The sequence below is a fragment of the Anomaloglossus baeobatrachus genome, chromosome 1 (assembly GCF_048569485.1).
Source record: "Anomaloglossus baeobatrachus isolate aAnoBae1 chromosome 1, aAnoBae1.hap1, whole genome shotgun sequence".
NCBI lineage: Eukaryota > Metazoa > Chordata > Amphibia > Anura > Aromobatidae > Anomaloglossus > Anomaloglossus baeobatrachus.
Genome location: NC_134353.1, coordinates 629,965,778 through 629,984,672, shown reverse-complemented (window position 1 = coordinate 629,984,672; position 18,895 = coordinate 629,965,778). Strand labels below are relative to the sequence as shown.

Here is an 18,895-nt window from a genome sequence, read left to right as displayed (position 1 = left end):
TACTACAGGGATGGCCACAATACTACAGGGATGGCCACAATACTACAAGGGTGGGCACAATACTACAGGGATGGGCACAATACTACAGGGATGGGCACAGTACTACAGGGATGGGCACAGTACTACAGGGATGGGCACAATACTACAGGGATGGGCACAATACTACAGGGATGGGCACAATACTACAGGGATGGGCACAATACTACAGGGATGGGCACAATACTACAGGGATGGGCACAATACTACAGGGATGGGCACAATACTACAGGGATGGGCACAATACTACAGGGATGGGCACAATACTACAGGGATGGGCACAATACTACAGGGATGGGCACAATACTACAAGGGTGGGCACAATACTACAGGGATGGGCACAGTACTACAGGGATGGGCAGAATATTACAGGGATGGCCACAATACTACAAGGGTGGGCACAATACTACAGGGATGGGCACAATACTACAAGGGTGGGCACAATACTACAGGGATGGGCACAATACTACAGGGATGGGCACAATACTACAGGGATGGGCACAATACTACAGGGATGGGCAGAATATTACAGGGATGGCCACAATACTACAAGGGTGGGCACAATACTACAGGGATGGGCACAGTACTACAGGGATGGGCACAGTACTACGGGGATGGGCACAGTACTACGGGGATGGGCACAGTACTACGGGGATGGGCACAGTACTACGGGGATGGGCACAGTACTACGGGGATGGGCACAGTACTACGGGGATTGGCAGAATACTACAGAGCACAATACTACAAGGATGAGCACAATACTACAAGGATGGGCACAGTATTACTGGGCACAATACTACAAGGATGGGCACAATACTACAAGGATTGGAACAATATTACTGGGCACAATACTACAGGGCACAAGGATGGGCACTATACTACTGGGCACAATACCACAAGGATGAGCACCTTACTACAGGGCACACGGATGGGGACATTACTGCAGCATGGGCACATTACTACAAGATTTTGGCTAAGATTACTATATGATGCTGCTAATTGTAAAACAATTACAAGAAGGTGATAAAATGTAAAAAAAAAAAAAAATCCTAAAGCATGACATTTTTTTTTATTTACATTAAAAATGCTTTTCTGTATATAAACTTAACAAAAAAAGTGCACGTTTGTTATAATAAACAAGCGAAAAATGTTTACAAAAGTGATTCAAGATGTATAGAAAAAAAAACATGGATTCATTAAAAATGTTCACTTTGTCCTGCAAATAATGCGGCCCCCCTCATTTTTTTTTTTCTATATGCGGCCCATACACCCAGCTGAGTTTGAGACCCCTGATGTAGAGGCTCGTAACTCTGTACCCCAGATCTTCAATCACCTGACAGACGCTCTTCAAGAAGAGTGGGATGTCATGCCTCAGCAGACAATAACTCTACTTGTGAACAGCATGAGACTTTGTTGTCAAGCTGTAATTGATGATGCTCAAGGCCAAAGGTGTAGCAAATATTTAGCAAAATATATCATGCAAAGAGAATTTATAGTGGAAAACCAAAGAGTGTTTAAATCCATACCTGTCTCTGCTCCGGTATGTTACTGCGAGATGAATGCAGCACAAACTGGATGAACTGTGGCCAACGCTCCAACTTCTCATTTCTCAAAATAACAGCAGAGATCTGGGCGATTGCATGGCGAACGTTGTGCCTAAAACCATGAATAAGTTATAATTAAAGAAAACCTGGCACATTTGATGACATTTTACTCAGAAGTCTGACAACATTGAAGGCTGTAACCTAAAAGTATGTAAAAGTAATTTGTTGTGGTTTATTCAACATATAAACTGGAAATGTTTTTGAATGGTGGGAAGGCACAAAAGAACAGAAAGGAAGAGGACTGTGAACACAGAGGTAATCATATCATATTTAGAAAAAATTGTTTCTACAAATAATTGATGGGGGATTAACCATTTCAGCTCATGGTAATGTATAATGTTCTTCTGTCAACTCTACCCGTCTTGTCAATTAAGTAAGTCATGTTATGATTTAGGTTGTGCTGCTGTGATACCATAATTTCCCATGGGATCAATAAAGTGTATCGTATCGTATCGTAAATGGAAGTCTGTGGCCCTTATTGTATTTCAGAAGTTCAGAGGACTCTTTGTGTACTGTTCCACTTACAAAATAGCTATGTTCATTTCACTGGAGAGAAAAAAAAACACCTCTGTATATCCTCTTCATGACACATGACATACAGGGGACGTCATGGATCGTGTCAGGTTAATCCCTGCCTGTGCAGCTATCAAGCACGAGTGGATTTGCTACCCCTTTCGCGCTTGTTACCCCCTTACAGCGCACTGTGAAAATGTCACAGCGCGATATAATAGCAGGCCGCAGTAACCACTTACCCGGCTCCATCGGAAGTCACGTAATGTGATCACGTGGATCCGATGGTTGTCATGGTAGCACAGGGTCATATGAGGACTCCTGTAGCTATCATGAGTCACTTCCTCTTACACCCGGCAGACTGCCGTTTGTAACAGCTGAGCTCCATTTCTGCAGATCTCAGCTGAGTAGCTGTGATCTGGAGAAATGGAAGAGCGATCAGACTGCTGATCGTTATAGTCCCCTAGGGGGACTAGTAAAATAAGAAAAAAAAAGTTAAAAAAGTTTTAAAAAATTAAAAAACCTAAAAGTTCAAATTACCCCCCATTCGCCCAAGCAAAAAAGAAAAACAAAACGGGAAAACGAAAAATCGCCCGGGGTGAAGGTGATATAGAAACAGAAACACTGATCATATTCACTTACTCCGATTCGTTTGAAATGGCTTCAAGCAGGAGGGACTTCACACTGAAAAAAAGAGACAAACAGGCTTTTTACAATACTTTAGAGACAGAAAATGAATACACAAGACTTTTTTATAGAGACACTGCTAATATTCTGCTGTATTAGAAATACCGAAGTTGTAGTAAGCGTCATTCTTAACATGAAAGGGTTTGTGCATTTTGTGCAATAGGTACCAATAGGTAGTCTTAAAGAAAAATTAGCAATTCAAACAGTTTTACTGGTCTATAATATTGATAGTTTGTCCTGCTCATAGGCTATCATTAAGGGATTGGTGGGGGTTCCCATGCTGGAGCTATCACTGATCGGCTGATTAAGAGCTCCAAGTCCATACTTCAGCTCAGCCAGAAATGATAGGGCTAAGCTGCAAAGTGTTGCAGTGCCACAAACTGCCACTAAGTCATGTACAGAAATGACTAGTTTACAATAAAAGGAGAAGTGGTCCGGGAAGCACCGTACTGGTCCACTTCAGTTGCTTGTAGTTGGATCCTAACTGATCTCATATTGAGGGCCTACCTTACAGAAAAAAAAACGGTGTTTGTATGTGATCAGTTGTTTATCATCTTATGGATTCCAAAATAATTATATAACATGAAAATGAACTGTGTCCTAGATTATTAGGACCCACCCCCCACAAACTTAATATTGTTAGCCTATCCAAAGGATCAATGTATAGAACTTAGATGCAGGCCATCGTTCAGCTCCCGAGGCGGGGGGGGGGGGGGGGGTTGTTGTCAGAGACAGTCTGTCTCTTTACGAAGAAGGCAAACATGAATGCTTTCGTGATCATTCTGTCTGTATACCTAAGAATGATCGAGAAAAGAGTGCTTCCTCCTTAAAGGCCACTTTACACAAAGAGATAAATCTGTGGCAGATCTGTGGTTGCAGTGAAATTGTGGACAATCAGTGCCAGGTTTGTGGCTGTGTACAAATGGATCAATATGTCCATGATTTCACTGCAACCACAGATCTGCCAAAGATTTATCTCTGTGTGTAAAGTGGCCTTTAGATCCAGTGAGCATGTGATTTTGGGTCTTAGGAGATCAAGTTCGCACTACTATGCAGGGGACTTAATTTGCCCTGTAACTAGGACTTATAAACCTGCCCCAGTTACAGGAAAAATCAGAAATAAAAAATAATGATATATACAAACTAAAATGCACACTGTAATAATTGCAATGGAAAGGGAAGAAGGGAATTTTGTTTACTTACCGTAAATTCCTTTTCTTCTAGCTCCTATTGGGAGACCCAGACAATTGGGTGTATAGCTTCTGCCTCCGGAGGCCACACAAAGTATTACACTTTAAAAAGTGTAACCCCTCCCCTCTGCCTATACACCCTCCCGTGCATCACGGGCTCCTCAGTTTTGGTGCAAAAGCAGGAAGGAGGAAACTTATAAATTGGTCTAAGGTAAATTCAATCCGAAGGATGTTCGGAGAACTGAAAACCATGAACCAAAAGAAACGATTCAACATGAACAACATGTGTACAGAAAAGAACAAACAGCCCGAAGGGAACAGGGGCGGGTGCTGGGTCTCCCAATAGGAGCTAGAAGAAAAGGAATTTACGGTAAGTAAACAAAATTCCCTTCTTCTTTGTCGCTCCATTGGGAGACCCAGACAATTGGGACGTCCAAAAGCAGTCCCTGGGTGGGTAAAAGAATACCTCAATAAAAAGAGCCGAAACGGCCCCCTCTTACAGGTGGGCAACCGCCGCCTGAAGGACTCGCCTACCTAGACTGGCGTCTGCCGAAGCATAGGTATGCACCTGATAGTGTTTCGTGAAAGTGTGCAGACTAGACCAGGTAGCTGCCTGACACACCTGCTGAGCCGTAGCCCGATGCCGCAATGCCCAGGACGCACCCACGGCTCTGGTAGAATGGGCTTTCAGCCCCAAAGGAAGCGGAAGCCCAGAAGAACGGTAGGCTTCAAGAATCGGTTCCTTGATCCACCGAGCCAAGGTTGACTTGGAAGCCTGCGAACCCTTACGCTGGCCAGCGACAAGGACAAAGAGCGCATCAGAACGGCGCAGGGGCGCCGTGCGAGACACGTAGAACCGGAGTGCTCTCACCAGATCTAATGAGTGCAAATCCTTTTCACATTGGTGAACTGGATTAGGGCAAAATGAAGGTAAGGAGATATCCTGATTGAGATGAAAAGGAGATACCACCTTAGGGAGAAATTCCGGAACAGGACGCAGAACCACCTTATCCTGGTGAAAAACCAGGAAGGGGGCTTTGCATGATAGCGCTGCCAGCTCCGACACTCTACGGAGCGATGTAACTCTGAGGACGCTAGGAGCCAGGACTCAATGGCCACACAGTCAGGTTGAGGGCCACAGAATTCAGATGGAAAAACGGCCCTTGTGACAGCAAGTCTGGGCGGTCTGGGAGAGCCCACGGTTGACCCACCGTGAGATGCCACAGATCCGGGTACCACGACTGCCTCGGCCAATCTGGAGCGACGAGAATGGCGCGACGACAGTCGGACCTGATTTTGCGCAGCACTCTGGGCAGCATCGCCAGAGGAGGAAATACATAAGGCAGTCGAAACTGCGACCAATCCTGAACTAATGCGTCCGCCGCCAGAGCTCTGTGATCTTGAGACCGTGCCATGAATGCCGGGACTTTGTTGTTGTGCCGTGACGCCATGAGATCGACGACCGGCGTTCCCCAGCGGCGGCAGATCTCTCGAAACACGTCTGGGTGAAGAGACCATTCCCCCGCATCCATGCCCTGACGACTGAGAAAGTCTGCTTCCCAGTTTTCTACGCCCGGGATGTGAACTGCGGAGATGGTGGAGGCTGTGGCCTCCGCCCACAGCAGAATCCGCCGGACTTCCTGGAAGGCTTGACGGCTGCGCGAGCCGCCCTGGTGGTTGATGTACGCGACCGCCGTGGCGTTGTCCGACTGTATGCGGATCTGCCTGCCCTCCAGCCACCGATGGAACGCATTTAGGGCTAGATACACTGCCCTTATCTCCAGAACATTGATCTGAAGGGAGGACTCTGCCGGAGTCCAGGTCCCCTGAGCCCTGTGGTGGAGAAAAACCGCTCCCCACCCTGACAGACTCGCGTCCGTCGTGACTACAGCCCAGGATGGGGGCAGGAAGGATTTTCCCTGCGACAGAGAAGTGGGAAGAAGCCACCACTGAAGAGAGGTTTTGGCTGCAAGGGAAAGAGAGACGTTCCTGTCGAGGGACGTCGACCTCCTGTCCCATTTGCGGAGAATGTCCCATTGGAGTGGGCGCAGATGAAACTGCGCGAAGGGGACTGCCTCCATTGCTGCCACCATCTTCCCCAGGAAGTGCATGAGGCGCCTCAAGGGGTGTGACTGGCCCCGAAGAAGAGATTGCACCCCTGTCTGCAGCGAAAGCTGTTTGTCCAGCGGTAGCTTGACTATCGCTGAGAGAGTATGAAACTCCATCCCGAGGTAAGTCAGTGATTGGGTCGGTGTCAACTTGGATTTTGGGAAGTTGATGATCCACCCGAACCGCTGGAGAGTCTCCAGAGCGACGGTCAGGCTGTGTTGACATGCCACCCGGGAGGGTGCCCTGACTAGGAGATCGTCTAAGTAAGGGATCACCGAGTGGCCCTGAGAGTGTAGGACCGCCACAACGGATGCCATGACCTTGGTGAAGACCCGTGGGGCTGTCGCCAGGCCGAAAGGCAGTGCCACGAACTGAAGGTGTTCGTCCCCGATGGCGAAACGCAGGAAGCGTTGATGCTCGGGTGCAATCGGCACATGGAGATGAAGGGAATTTTGTTACTTACCGTAAATTCCTTTTCTTCTAGCTCTTATTGGGAGACCCAGACGATTGGGGTATAGCTACTGCCCTCTGGAGGCCACACAAAGCACTACATTAAAAGTGCAAGGCCCCTCCCCCTCTGGCTATACCCCCCCCCGTGGTATCACGGGTTCTCCAGTTTTAGTGCCAAAGCAAGAAGGAGGAAGCCAATAACTGGTTTAAACAAATTAACTCCGAATAACATCGGAGAACTGAAAAACCGTTCAACATGAACAACATGTGTACCCGCAAACAACAAAAAAACATCCCGAAGGACAACAGGGCGGGTGCTGGGTCTCCCAATAAGAGCTAGAAGAAAAGGAATTTACGGTAAGTAACAAAATTCCCTTCTTCTTCAGCGCTCTATTGGGAGACCCAGACGATTGGGACGTCCAAAAGCTGTCCCTGGGTGGGTAAATAAATACCTCATGTTAGAGCTGCAAAACAGCCCTCCCCTACGGGGGTGTCACTGCCGCCTGCAGGACTCTTCTACCTAAGCTGGCATCCGCCGAAGCATAGGTATGCACCTGATAATGCTTGGTGAAAGTGTGCAGACTGGACCAGGTAGCTGCCTGGCACACCTGTTGAGCCGAAGCCTGGTGGCGTAATGCCCAGGACGCACCCACGGCTCTGGTGGAGTGGGCTTTTAGCCCTGAAGGAACCGGAAGCCCCGCAGAACGGTAGGCCTCTAGAATTGGTTCTTTGATCCATCGAGCCAGGGTGGCTTTAGAAGCCTGCAACCCCTTGCGCGGACCAGCGACAAGGACGAAAAGTGCATCGGCACGGCGTATGGGGCGCCGTGCGGGAAATGTAGATTCTGAGTGCTCTCACCAGATCTAGCAAACGTAAGCCTTTTCATACCGGTGAACCGGATGAGGGCAAAAAGAAGGCAAGGAAATATCCTGATTAAGATGAAAAGAGGATACGACCTTAGGAAGAAACTCCGGAATGGGGCGCAGCACAACCTTGTCCTGGTGGAACACCAGGAAGGGAGCCTTAGATGACAGAGCTGCCAGCTCAGACACTCGCCGAAGCGATGTGATCGCAACAAGAAACGCCACTTTCTGCGACAGCCGAGAAAAGGAAACTTCCTTCAGAGGCTCGAAGGGCGGCTTCTGGAGAGCAACTAGTACCCTGTTCAGATCCCATGGATCTAACGGTCGCTTGTACGGGGGCACAATATGACAGACCCCCTGCAGGAACGTGCGCACCTTAGGAAGACGTGCTAGACGCTTCTGAAAAAACACGGATAGTGCCGAAACTTGCCCTTTAAGGGAGCTGAGCGACAAGCCCTTTTCTAACCCCGATTGCAGAAAGGAAAGAAACTTGGGCAATGCAAATGGCCAGGGAGACACTCCCTGAGCAGAGCACCAGGACAAGAAAATCTTCCACGTTCTGTGGTAGATCTTAGCCGAATTCGACTTTCTAGCTTGTCTCATTGTGGCAACGACTTCCTGAGATAATCCAGCAGATGCTAGGATCCAGGACTCAATGGCCACACAGTCAGGTTCAGGGCCGCAGAATTCTGATGGAAAAACGGCCCTTGGGACAGTAAGTCTGGTCGGTCTGGCAGTGACCACGGTCGACCGATCGTGAGATGCCACAGATCCGGATACCACGACCTCCTCGGCCAGTCTGGAGCGACGAGTATGACGCGGCTGCACTCGGATCTGATCTTGCGTAGCACTCTGGGCAAGAGCGCCAGAGGCGGAAACACGTATGGGAGCTGAAACTGCGACCAATCTTGAACCAAGGCGTCTGCCGCCAGAGCTCTTTGATCGCGCGACCTCGCCATGAATGCCGGGACCTTGTTGTTGTGCCGAGACGCCATTAGATCGACGTCCGGCACTCCCCAGCGGCGACAGATTTCCTGAAACACGTCCGGGTGAAGGGACCATTCCCCTGCGTCCATGCCCTGGCGACTGAGGAAGTCTGCTTCCCAGTTTTCTACGCCTGGAATGTGAACCGCGGATATGGTGGATGCTCTGTCCTCCACCCACATTAGAATGCGCCGGACTTCTTGGAAGGCTTGCCGACTGCGCGTCCCTCCTTGGTGGTTGATGTATGCCACCGCTGTGGAGTTGTCCGATTGGATTCGGATCTGCTTTCCTTCCAGCCACTGTTGGAAGGCCAGTAGAGCAAGATACACTGCTCTGATCTCCAGAACATTGATCTGAAGGGTGGACTCCTGCGGAGTCCACGTCCCCTGAGCCCTGTGGTGGAGAAATACTGCTCCCCACCCTGACAGACTCGCATCTGTCGTGACTACTGCCCAGGATGGGGGCAGGAAGGATCTTCCCTGAGACAATGAGGTGGGAAGGAGCCACCATTGTAGAGAGTCTTTGGCCGTCTGGGAAAGTGAGACTTTCCTGTCCAGGGACGTTGACTTCCCGTCCCATTGGCGGAGAATGTCCCATTGAAGTGGGCGCAGATGAAACTGCGCAAAGGGAACTGCTTCCATGGCTGCCACCATCTTCCCTAGGAAATGCATGAGGCGCCGCAAGGGATGCAACTGGCCCTGCAGAAGAGATTGCACCCCTGTCTGTAGTGACCGCTGCTTGTCCAGCGGAAGCTTCACTATCGCTGCTAGAGTATGAAACTCCATGCCAAGATACGTTAGTGACTGAGTCGGTGATAGGATCGACTTTGGAAAGTTGATGATCCATCCGAAAGACTGTAGAGTCTCCAGCGTAGCATTCAGGCTGTGCTGACATGCCTCCTGAGAGGGAGCTTTGACCAATAAGTCGTCTAGGTAAGGGATCACCGAGTGTCCCTGAGAGTGCAAAACTGCTACCACCGCCGCCATGACCTTGGTGAAGACCCGTGGGGCTGTCGCCAGACCAAATGGAAGAGCTACGAACTGAAAATGGTCGTCTCCTATCACAAAACGTAGAAAACGTTGATGTTCTGTAGCAATTGGCACGTGGAGATAAGCATCTTTGATGTCTATTGAGGCAAGGAAGTCTCCTCTGGACATTGAGGCAATGACAGAGCGGAGGGTTTCCATCCGGAACCTCCTGGCGTGCACATGTTTGTTGAGCCGTTTTAGGTCCAGAACAGGACGGAACGAGCCGTCCTTTTTTGGAACCACAAAGAGATTGGAGTAAAATCCTTGCCCTTGTTCCTGAGGAGGGACTGGGATAATCACTCCTTCCGCTCTTAGGGAGCCCACCGCCTGCAGCAGAGCATCTGCTCGGTCTGGACGTGGGGAGGTTCTGTAGAACCGAGCTGGAGGACGAGAATTGAACTCGATTCTGTACCCGCGAGACAAAATGTCCGTCACCCACCGGTCTTTGACCTGTGACATCCAAATGCCGGAAAAGCGGGAGAGCCTGCCCCCGACCGGCGATGCGGAGGGGGGGGGCTGGAAGTCATGAGGTAGCCGCTTTGGAAGCGGTACCTCCATTTGCTTTCTTGGGGCGTGTGTGAGTCCGCCACGAATCTGAGTTTCTTTGCGTCCTCTGAGTCCCTTTGGACGAGGTAAACGGTGTCTTGCCCGAACCTCGAAAGGACTGAAACCTCTGCTGCCACTTTTTCTGCTGAGGTTTGGATGTTCTGGGTTGTGGTAAAGAGGAGTCTTTACCCTTGGACTGCTTAATGATGTCAGCCAATGGCTCGCCAAACAGTCTATCTCTAGACAAAGGCAAACTGGTTAAACATTTTTTGGAACCAGCATCTGCTTTCCAGTCCTTTAACCACAAGGCTCTGCGCAAAACTACCGAATTGGCGGACGCCATTGAGGTGCGACTGGTAGATTCTAGGACCGCATTGATAGCGTAAGACGCAAACGCCGACATCTGCGTGGTAAGGTGCGCCACTTGCGGCACTGCTGGATGCATGATAGCATCCACTTTTGCTAAGCCAGCTGAAATAGCCTGGAGTGCCCATACGGCTGCGAATGCCGGAGCAAACGACGCGCCGATAGCTTCATAGACAGATTTTAACCAAAGGTCCATCTGTCTGTCATTGGCATCTTTAAGTGAAGCGCCATCCTCCACTGCAACTATGGATCTAGCTGCAAGTTTGGAAATCGGGGGGTCTACCTTTGGACACTGTGTCCAGCGCTTGACCACCTCAGGGGGGAAAGGGAAACGCGTATCTTTAGATCGTTTAGAGAAACGCCTTTCTGGGTGAGCGTCGTGCTTCTGGATTGATTCTCTGAAGTCAGAGTGATCTAACAAAGCACTCAATTTACGCTTGGGATAAAGGAAACAAAACTTTTCCTGCTCCGCAGCCGCCTCTTCTGCTGAAGGGGCTGGGGTAGAAATATCCAACAGCCTATTGATGGCTGAGATAAGGTCGTTTACCATGGCATCCCCATCCGGGGTATCCAGGTTGAGAGGGGTTCCAGGAGTGGATTCCTGATCACTCTCATCCGACACACCACAGGGAGACTGATTGCGCTGAGACCCTGAGCAGTGTGAAGACGTCGAGGGTCTTTCCCAGCGAGCTCGCTTAGGGTGGCTGGGGCCATCATCTGAGTCATAATCCTCGGCCTGTGAAGCCGGGGACCCCCCTGTGGGCTGGATACATTCCAAGTAAGGGGGACCTGAGGACAGAGGCCTCTCCGTGCCCAGAGACTGAGCCCCATGCATAGATTGCAAGGTTTCAAGGATTTTTGCCATAGATACAGACATATTATCTGCAAAAACTGCAAAGTCCGTCCCTGTCACCGGGGCAGAACTTACAAGCGTCTCAGCCTGGGTCACTACCTCTCCTGACTCCGGCTGGCGAAGCAGCACCGGGTCGGAGCATTGCACACAATGGGGGTCATCGGAGCCTACTGGTAGATTAGCCCCACATGCAGCACACGCAGTATACACAGCCCTTTTTGCCTTGGCCGCTTTGCGTTTTGAGGATGACATGTTGCTGCTTCCACAGAGCGATCTGGGATATGCAGCCAGAAGCGCACCTCACAGTGCAAGAAATACAATATCTATATATATGTACCCAGTACACTGACACACAGTGAGGCACTAGAGGGACCAGCACAGAAAAATCGCTTACCGCCCGCTTAAAAAGCGGGTGTGTGGTCGCCAGATAGCCCCTAGTCCAGGTCTCCCAGAGCCTTGCGTCCTTCCTCCAGCCAGGCATGCATGTAATGGCTGCCGGCGTCTCTAGAGAGGAAGGGGGGCGGGCCCTGGGCGTTCCTGGCCAAGAGCGGGAAGCCTGCTTCCCTCTGTGCCAAGTGAGAGGGCTGGAGCATGTAAATCAGGCTCCAGCCCTCGTCGCTGCTAACGAACAGCGTCTCTCCCCTACCCTGAATGACAGGGTGGGGGCGGGAACGAAACGGAGCTGCCGGCGTCCTAGGCCCAAAAAGCCGGGGACTAAATTTATAACCGCCGCCGCCGTAAAAGCGCGGACGGCGGATCCCCGGCGCACCACAAGTCACAGCAGCGCCGCCCGGTCCAGAGGGGGTCGGCGCTGCGTTCCCAAACACAAACAATCCCCCAGTAATCTGTAGGGACACCAACTCCACGTTGCAGTCCCCGGCGCACTACAACACCCAGCCAGCCCGGAGTGTGTCTGTGCCTGCCGGGGACACAGAGTACCTGTATGATGCAGGGCCTGTCCCTGATCGTACTCCTGCTCCGTCTCCATCAGGTTCTAATGGGTCTGTGGATGGAGCCCGGCATCAGAGCTGAGAGGCCGGCAGGATCCCACTTCCACAGAGCCCTACAAGGGGATGTGGAAGGAAAACAGCATGTCAGGCTCCAGCCCTGTACCAGCAATAGGTACCTCAACCTTACAACACCATCCAGGGGTGAGAAGGGAGCATGCTGGGGACACTATATGTGTCCTCTTTTCTTCCATCCGAAATAGTCAGCAGCTACTGCTGACTAAAATCTGTGGAGCTATGCATGGAATGTCTGACCTCCTTCGCACACAAAGCTAAAACTGGAGAACCCGTGATACCACGGGGGGGGTATAGCCAGAGGGGGAGGGGCCTTGCACTTTTAATGTAGTGCTTTGTGTGGCCTCCAGAGGGCAGTAGCTATACCCCAATCGTCTGGGTCTCCCAATAGAGCGCTGAAGAAAAGCATCCTTGATGTCGATTGATGCTAGGAAGTCTCCTTGTGACATCGAAGCGATGACCGAGCGGAGAGATTCCATCCGAAACCTTCTGGTGCTCACATGCCTGTTGAGCAGTTTGAGGTCCAGAACAGGACGGAATGATCCGTCCTTCTTTAGCACCACGAACAAGTTGGAGTAGAAACCGTGACCATGTTCCTGAGGGGGAACGGGAATCACCACTCCTTCTGACTTCAGGACGCCCACAGCCTGAAAAAGTGCGCCGGCCCGAGATGGGGGCGGAGATGTTCTGAAGAAACGAGTCGGAGGACGAGAGCTGAACTCTATCCTGTAACCGTGAGACAGAATGTCTCTCACCCATCGGTCTTGGACATGTGGCCACCAGGCGTCGCAAAAGCGGGAGAGCCTGCCACCGACCGAGGATGCGGTTTGGGGAGGCCGAAAGTCATGAGGAGGCCGCCTTGGAGGCAGTGCCTCCGGCGGTTTTTTTGGGGACGTGACTTAGACCGCCACGCATAAGAGTTCCTCTGGCCCTTCTCTGGCCTGTTGGACGAGGAGGATTGGGACTTGGCTGAGGGCCGAAAGGACCGAAACCTCGATTGTATTTTCCGTTGCTGAGGTCTCTTCGGTTTGGACTGGGGTAAGGACGAGTCCTTTCCCTTGGATTCCTTAATAATTTCATCCAATCGCTCGCCAAACAATCGGTCGCCAGAAAACGGCAAACCGGTTAAGAACTTCTTGGAAGCAGAGTCTGCCTTCCATTCGCGTAGCCACATGGCCCTGCGGACTGCCACCGAATTAGCGGATGCTACCGCTGTACGGCTAGCAGAGTTCAGGACGGCGTTCATGGCGTAGGACGAAAAAGCCGACGCCTGAGAAGTCAAAGACGCAACTTGCGGAGCAGAGGTACGTGTGACCGCATTAATCTCAGACAGACAAGCTGAGATAGCTTGGAGTGCCCACACGGCTGCAAAAGCCGGGGCAAAAGACGCGCCCGTGGCCTCATAGATGGATTTCACCAGGAGCTCTATCTGCCTGTCAGTGGCATCCTTGAGCGATGAGCCATCTGCAACTGATACTACAGATCTAGCCTCCAGTCTAGAGACTGGAGGATCCACCTTGGGACATTGAGCCCAACCCTTAACTACGTCAGAGGGGAAGGGGTAACGTGTGTCATTAAGGCGCTTAGTAAAGCGCTTGTCCGGAAATGCTCTGTGCTTCTGGACAGCATCTCTGAAGTTAGAGTGATCGAAAAACGCACTCCGTGTACGTTTGGGAAACCTAAACTGGTGTTTCTCCTGCTGCGAAGCCGACTCCTCTATAGGTGGAGTTGGGGGAGAAAGATCTAGCACCTGGTTGATGGACGCTATAAGGTCATTTACTATGGCGTCCCCTTCAGGTGTATCAAGATTGAGAGCAACGTCAGGGTCAGAGCCCTGAGCTGCGACGTCCGCCTCATCTTCCAGAGAGTCCTCGAGCTGAGACCCCGAGCAGCGTGAGGAAGTCGGGGAAGATTCCCAGCGAGCCCGCTTAGCCGGTCTGGGACTGTGGTCCGTGCCGGAGTCCTCCACGTGAGACCTAGGGGCCACCCCGGGAGCACGCTGCGGCGCAGACCGAGAGGGGCCTGGAGGCGATGATCCAACAGTGCCCGGGGCCTGTGTAAGGACCGATCTGGACTGCAAGGCTTCTAGTAGCTTAGCAGACCATTTGTCCATAGACTGAGCCATGGATTGTGAAAGTGACTCAGAGTTTCTCAGCAAAAACTGCAAACTCTGTCCCTGCCACCTGGACAGGGGAAGCAGACGGGTCTGCCTGAGCCGAGGGTCCCACTAGTGCCCGAGGCTCCGGCTGAGCAAGTGCAACAGGGGCCGAGCATTGCTCACAGTGAGGGTAGGTGGAACCTGCAGGTAACATAGCCGCACAAGAGGTACAGGTTGCAAAATAACCCTTTGCCTTAGCGCCCTTGCTCCTTGTGGACGACATGCTGTTGTCTCCTAGGAGAGTGATCACTGAGGGTATATAGCCAAAAGCAAAACAACTCGGCCGAACAGAGAAAATATATACAAATATATATATATACTTCGGCACCCTAGGGGGACCAGCACCGGGTGACCGGTGTGGCTTACCGACCGCCCAAAGCGGTGTGTGTCCACCAGATTCCCTGCCTTGGGTCTCCCAGAGCTGCAGAGCTCGTTCCTGAAATCCTCCACCGGCAGAATGTGTTGTAAAAATGGCTGCCGGAGCTCTCAGGGGAGGAGGGAGCCGTGGGCGGCGACTAGTAAAGTGCGGGAATCTGGTGCCCCACAGTGATCAGTGAGGGGGGGGGAGGAAACCTAAAGTATGCTCCAGCCCTCACTGCCGACGTCAGGTCGACCGTCCCGCCCTTACCCCTGACTGGCAGGCCCGGGGGCGGGAGTTATGGTACTAGGCCGCATGAAGCCGGGGACTAAATTTAATAACGCGGCCGACAAACAGGCGCGGTCGGCGCGGAAGTCCCGGTCGTCAAAAAACCAGCAGCAGCTGCAGCGTCTGTGAAACGAGCGCTCCATGCACCGTCCCCATGGGGACACAGAGTAACTTTAGATGCAGGGCCCTGTCCCTGATGATACAAGTCTCCTGTCCGGCAGATTCCCACAGGGGCTGCGGAGGGAGCCCGGTCCCAGTGAATGGATGACCGGTTAGGATCCCACTTCTCCCAGAGCCTCTAAGGGATGGTGAAGGAAAACGGCATGTGGCTCCAGCCTCTGTACGCGCAATGGGTACCTCAACCTTAACAGCACCGCCGACTTAGTGGGGTGAGAAGGGAGCATGCCGGGAGCCCTGTGGGGGCCCTCTTTTCTTCCAACCGATAAAATCAGCAGCTGCTGCTGACTAAAATGGGAGCATGAGTGGATGTGTGCCTCCTTCCACACAAAGCATAAAACTGAGGAGCCCGTGATGCACGGGAGGGTGTATAGGCAGAGGGGAGGGGTTACACTTTTTAAAGTGTAATACTTTGTGTGGCCTCCGGAGGCAGAAGCTATACACCCAATTGTCTGGGTCTCCCAATGGAGCGACAAAGAAACACAATTTAAATAAAAAAAAATATATAAAAATCCAAAACAGGAAAACAGGGAAGATGGCTTGGTCCTGCCCTGGTTAATTTGGATGAACACTTGCTTAGAATGTTTCAGGTTTGCTGTGAGAAGTAAATGCTCTTGTAAGCTCTCATTGGTGGATCAGCATCAAAGATATCACTGGTCTGGACTCGGGTCATTCTAGCTAGAAATGGAGACGAGCTGGTGCACAGAAAAAGCATTCCAGCTGACACTTTAAAAGGGAATCAGTCACTAGGTTTATGATAACTCATCTGAGAGCAGCATATTATGGGTAGATTAGTCAGTTAAGGGGCTGTTTGCAGCAGTTTGATAAAGTCACTGCTTTATATGCGCAAGCTCTAGCAGTTCCCTGAATGTTGAGCCCAGTATAAGTCCACCCACACCATTGGACCACGGGCTCACCCTTTAGTGGGAGGGACTTGACTAAGCGCCCACAACAAGGCAGACGCCAGGTGCCACTCCCAGGACAGTGACCGGGGCTGTGGCAGCTGACCCCCAGGGTAGGGATGGACACAGGGACAAAATGGGCAGAGTCTCTAGTGCAGCAAGGACCACCAGGAAAGTCTGAGGAAGACGGCACGAACGGGGTGGACGGACACAGTCACTAGTAAAGCTGGGAGCACCAGGGCAGCTGAGGGCAGATGGTATGGCTGGGAAGGACAGACACCAGTGTACAGATGGGACCGGGAGACAGGCAATAACGCTAACTGGAAAAAGGGGACCTGATAACTTGCTGGCTAGAGAACAAACCACTAAATAATCATGTTCATCCGGCACCAGCCCTAATGGGAGAGTGCCTTAAAGGGTTATCATCTCCAAGCTCAATCCCAATATGTAGTAGGTGTAATAATAATAATATTAGCAAATACCTTCAATTAGAAATGTAGTATAGCTCTCCTGAGTCACTATGTCGCTTACCCCACGTTGACACCTTAGGTATCCATGGTTACGACCACGCATATAGGCACAGTTAGTTAGTTGCTAGTGGTCATAATCATAGATACATATGATCCTGCATTGCCCTGAAAATGAGGTTAGAGACATGGCTACATCAGGATAACTAGACTACATTTCTAAATGGAGGTATTTGCTAATATTATTAATATTACATATACTACATATTGGGATAGGATCTTGGAGATGGGAATACCTCTAAGGGTACTTTCACACTTGCGTTTATTTCCTTTCGTTACAATCCGCCCTTTTGGAAAACAGCGGAATCCGTTAACGGATTCCACTGTTTCCCATAGACTTGTATGGATGACGGATTGTACCAAAAGGACCTGCGTTGCTTCTGCTGGGCGACGCTCCGTTGCTTCCGCCCAGCGGGAGGAACGCAGCATGTAACGTTATTTTGAGCAGCAGAATCCTCTGGATTTCACTGCGCATGCTCTTTTTTTTTTTATTTTTTTTTAAATCAAAACTTTATTTTGGCTCGCGGTGGCCGAACGTTCAGCTGAGCGCCTGGCCGTCGGCAAGCGACCGCGCTACGCTGAGCGACCGGCCACCAGCATGCCCGGCCGCCGGCAAGTCACAGCGCTCAGCTGAGCGCCCGCCCGCTGGCATGCCCGGGCGTCGGCAAGTGACAGCGCTCAGCTGATCACCCGGCGGCCGGCTGCAGGGAGCGATCAGCTGATCACTCGGCGGCCGGCTACTGGGAGCGATCAGCTGATCACCCGGCGGCCGGCTACTGGGAGCGATCAGCTGATCACCCGGCGGCCGGCTACTGGGAGCGATCAGCTGATCACCCGGCGGCCGGCTACTGGGAGCGATCAGCTGATCACCCGGCGGCCGGCTGCAGGGAGCGATCAGCTGATCACCCGGCGGCCGGCTGCAGGGAGCGATCAGCTGATCACCCGGCGGCCGGCTACTGGGAGCGATCAGTTGATCACCCGGCGGCCGGCTACTGGGAGCGATCAGCTGATCGTTCACAATAGTCTGCCGCTGGTAAAAAAAAAAAAAAATCAAAACGAATTGCGTTGTTTTGCAGCATCCGTTGCATCCGTTGTGCCACTATATGCAACACATCCGTTGCATCCGTTACACAACGCAATGCAACGGATGCCGTTCAACGCAAGTGTGAAAGTACCCTAAGTACCCAGTGCCTCTCAGCGATAGACTGAGAGGCACTTCCAGGGAATGACACACTGGCCCTTTAAGAGAAGGGCAGCGGTGCGCGCACATGCCCTAGGAGCACAGGTCCCGGGAGAAGGAAGAAGAAAACATCCACGTGGAGGACTGTGGGAAGACATGCAGCGTTGGGCAGGCCGGCCATAGCAGTGAGTGGGGTCTCTGCAGGGAGGAGGGCGAGCGGTGCAGGGACGACAGCGCTACAATGACTGAAGTCAGCCATAGGGGGCAGAGGTCAGGTGAAAGATGGATGAGACACATCACTTATGGTCGTGGTACATCTAATGGTTATTTATTTTATAACACTGCCTATAAGAGAGGCTGCTCACATTGCTGTCTGCCTTCTTACTGATTGGTATATTGATAGTACGTGGTATAGGTATCTCCAGGTCACAGAGGCGGAGGTCCCTACTGCACATGCTCACAAGCACCTGTCCTATTGATGTTCCAGGACACCTTCTGTCAGTGCATACCTCCCTAAACAAATTGAGTGTGACCTGACATTTATGTATTTCTTTTTTTACCCCTACAAGTGTGATCTCATACAAAGTGCGAATTGCCAGGTAATAGGACAACCCAGTAAAACGTCTCCTTCCAACTCACCTTTCTTGCTGATCTACAGGCATCATCTTCCATCTTTTGAGCAAGCGTCTACGTAATAAAACTGCTGCAAACTGACGAATCTGCATCAAATATAAATAATTAACAATATTCTGAAGCCACAAGTAGGTCCAATAATATTTGAACAGTGACTGAATCTTTGTGATTTAGGCTCCTATTTTTTATTTAAAATGAAACAACTGAGATGTAATTGAAGTGGAGACTTTCATGTTTAAGTAAAGGGCTTGAACACAAATATCCTGTGAAACATTTAGGAATTGCAGCCATTTATCTACAAGGCCTTCTCATTTCAGAGGCTCAAAAGTAACTGGATATATTTACTTCACCTTAAATAAAATGTTCATTTTTAACACTTTGTAGGGAATCATTAGCAGAAACTAATTGGAAGACATGTATGTTC

General features: G+C 51.0%; 1 protein-coding gene across 1 annotated transcript in view; it reads right to left on the bottom strand.

The window, feature by feature from the left end:
- IPO4 (importin 4) overlaps window positions 1–18,895 on the bottom strand; it is a 298,714-nt gene that overhangs the window by 254,317 nt on the left and 25,502 nt on the right. Inside the window, exons 3-5 of the mRNA XM_075340711.1 lie at window positions 18,478–18,557; window positions 2,793–2,834; window positions 1,563–1,692 (exon numbers count right to left, since the gene is read on the bottom strand). Coding sequence (XP_075196826.1) covers window positions 1,563–1,692; window positions 2,793–2,834; window positions 18,478–18,557 — 252 coding nt within the window. The remainder of the gene's footprint in view (window positions 1–1,562; window positions 1,693–2,792; window positions 2,835–18,477; window positions 18,558–18,895) is intronic.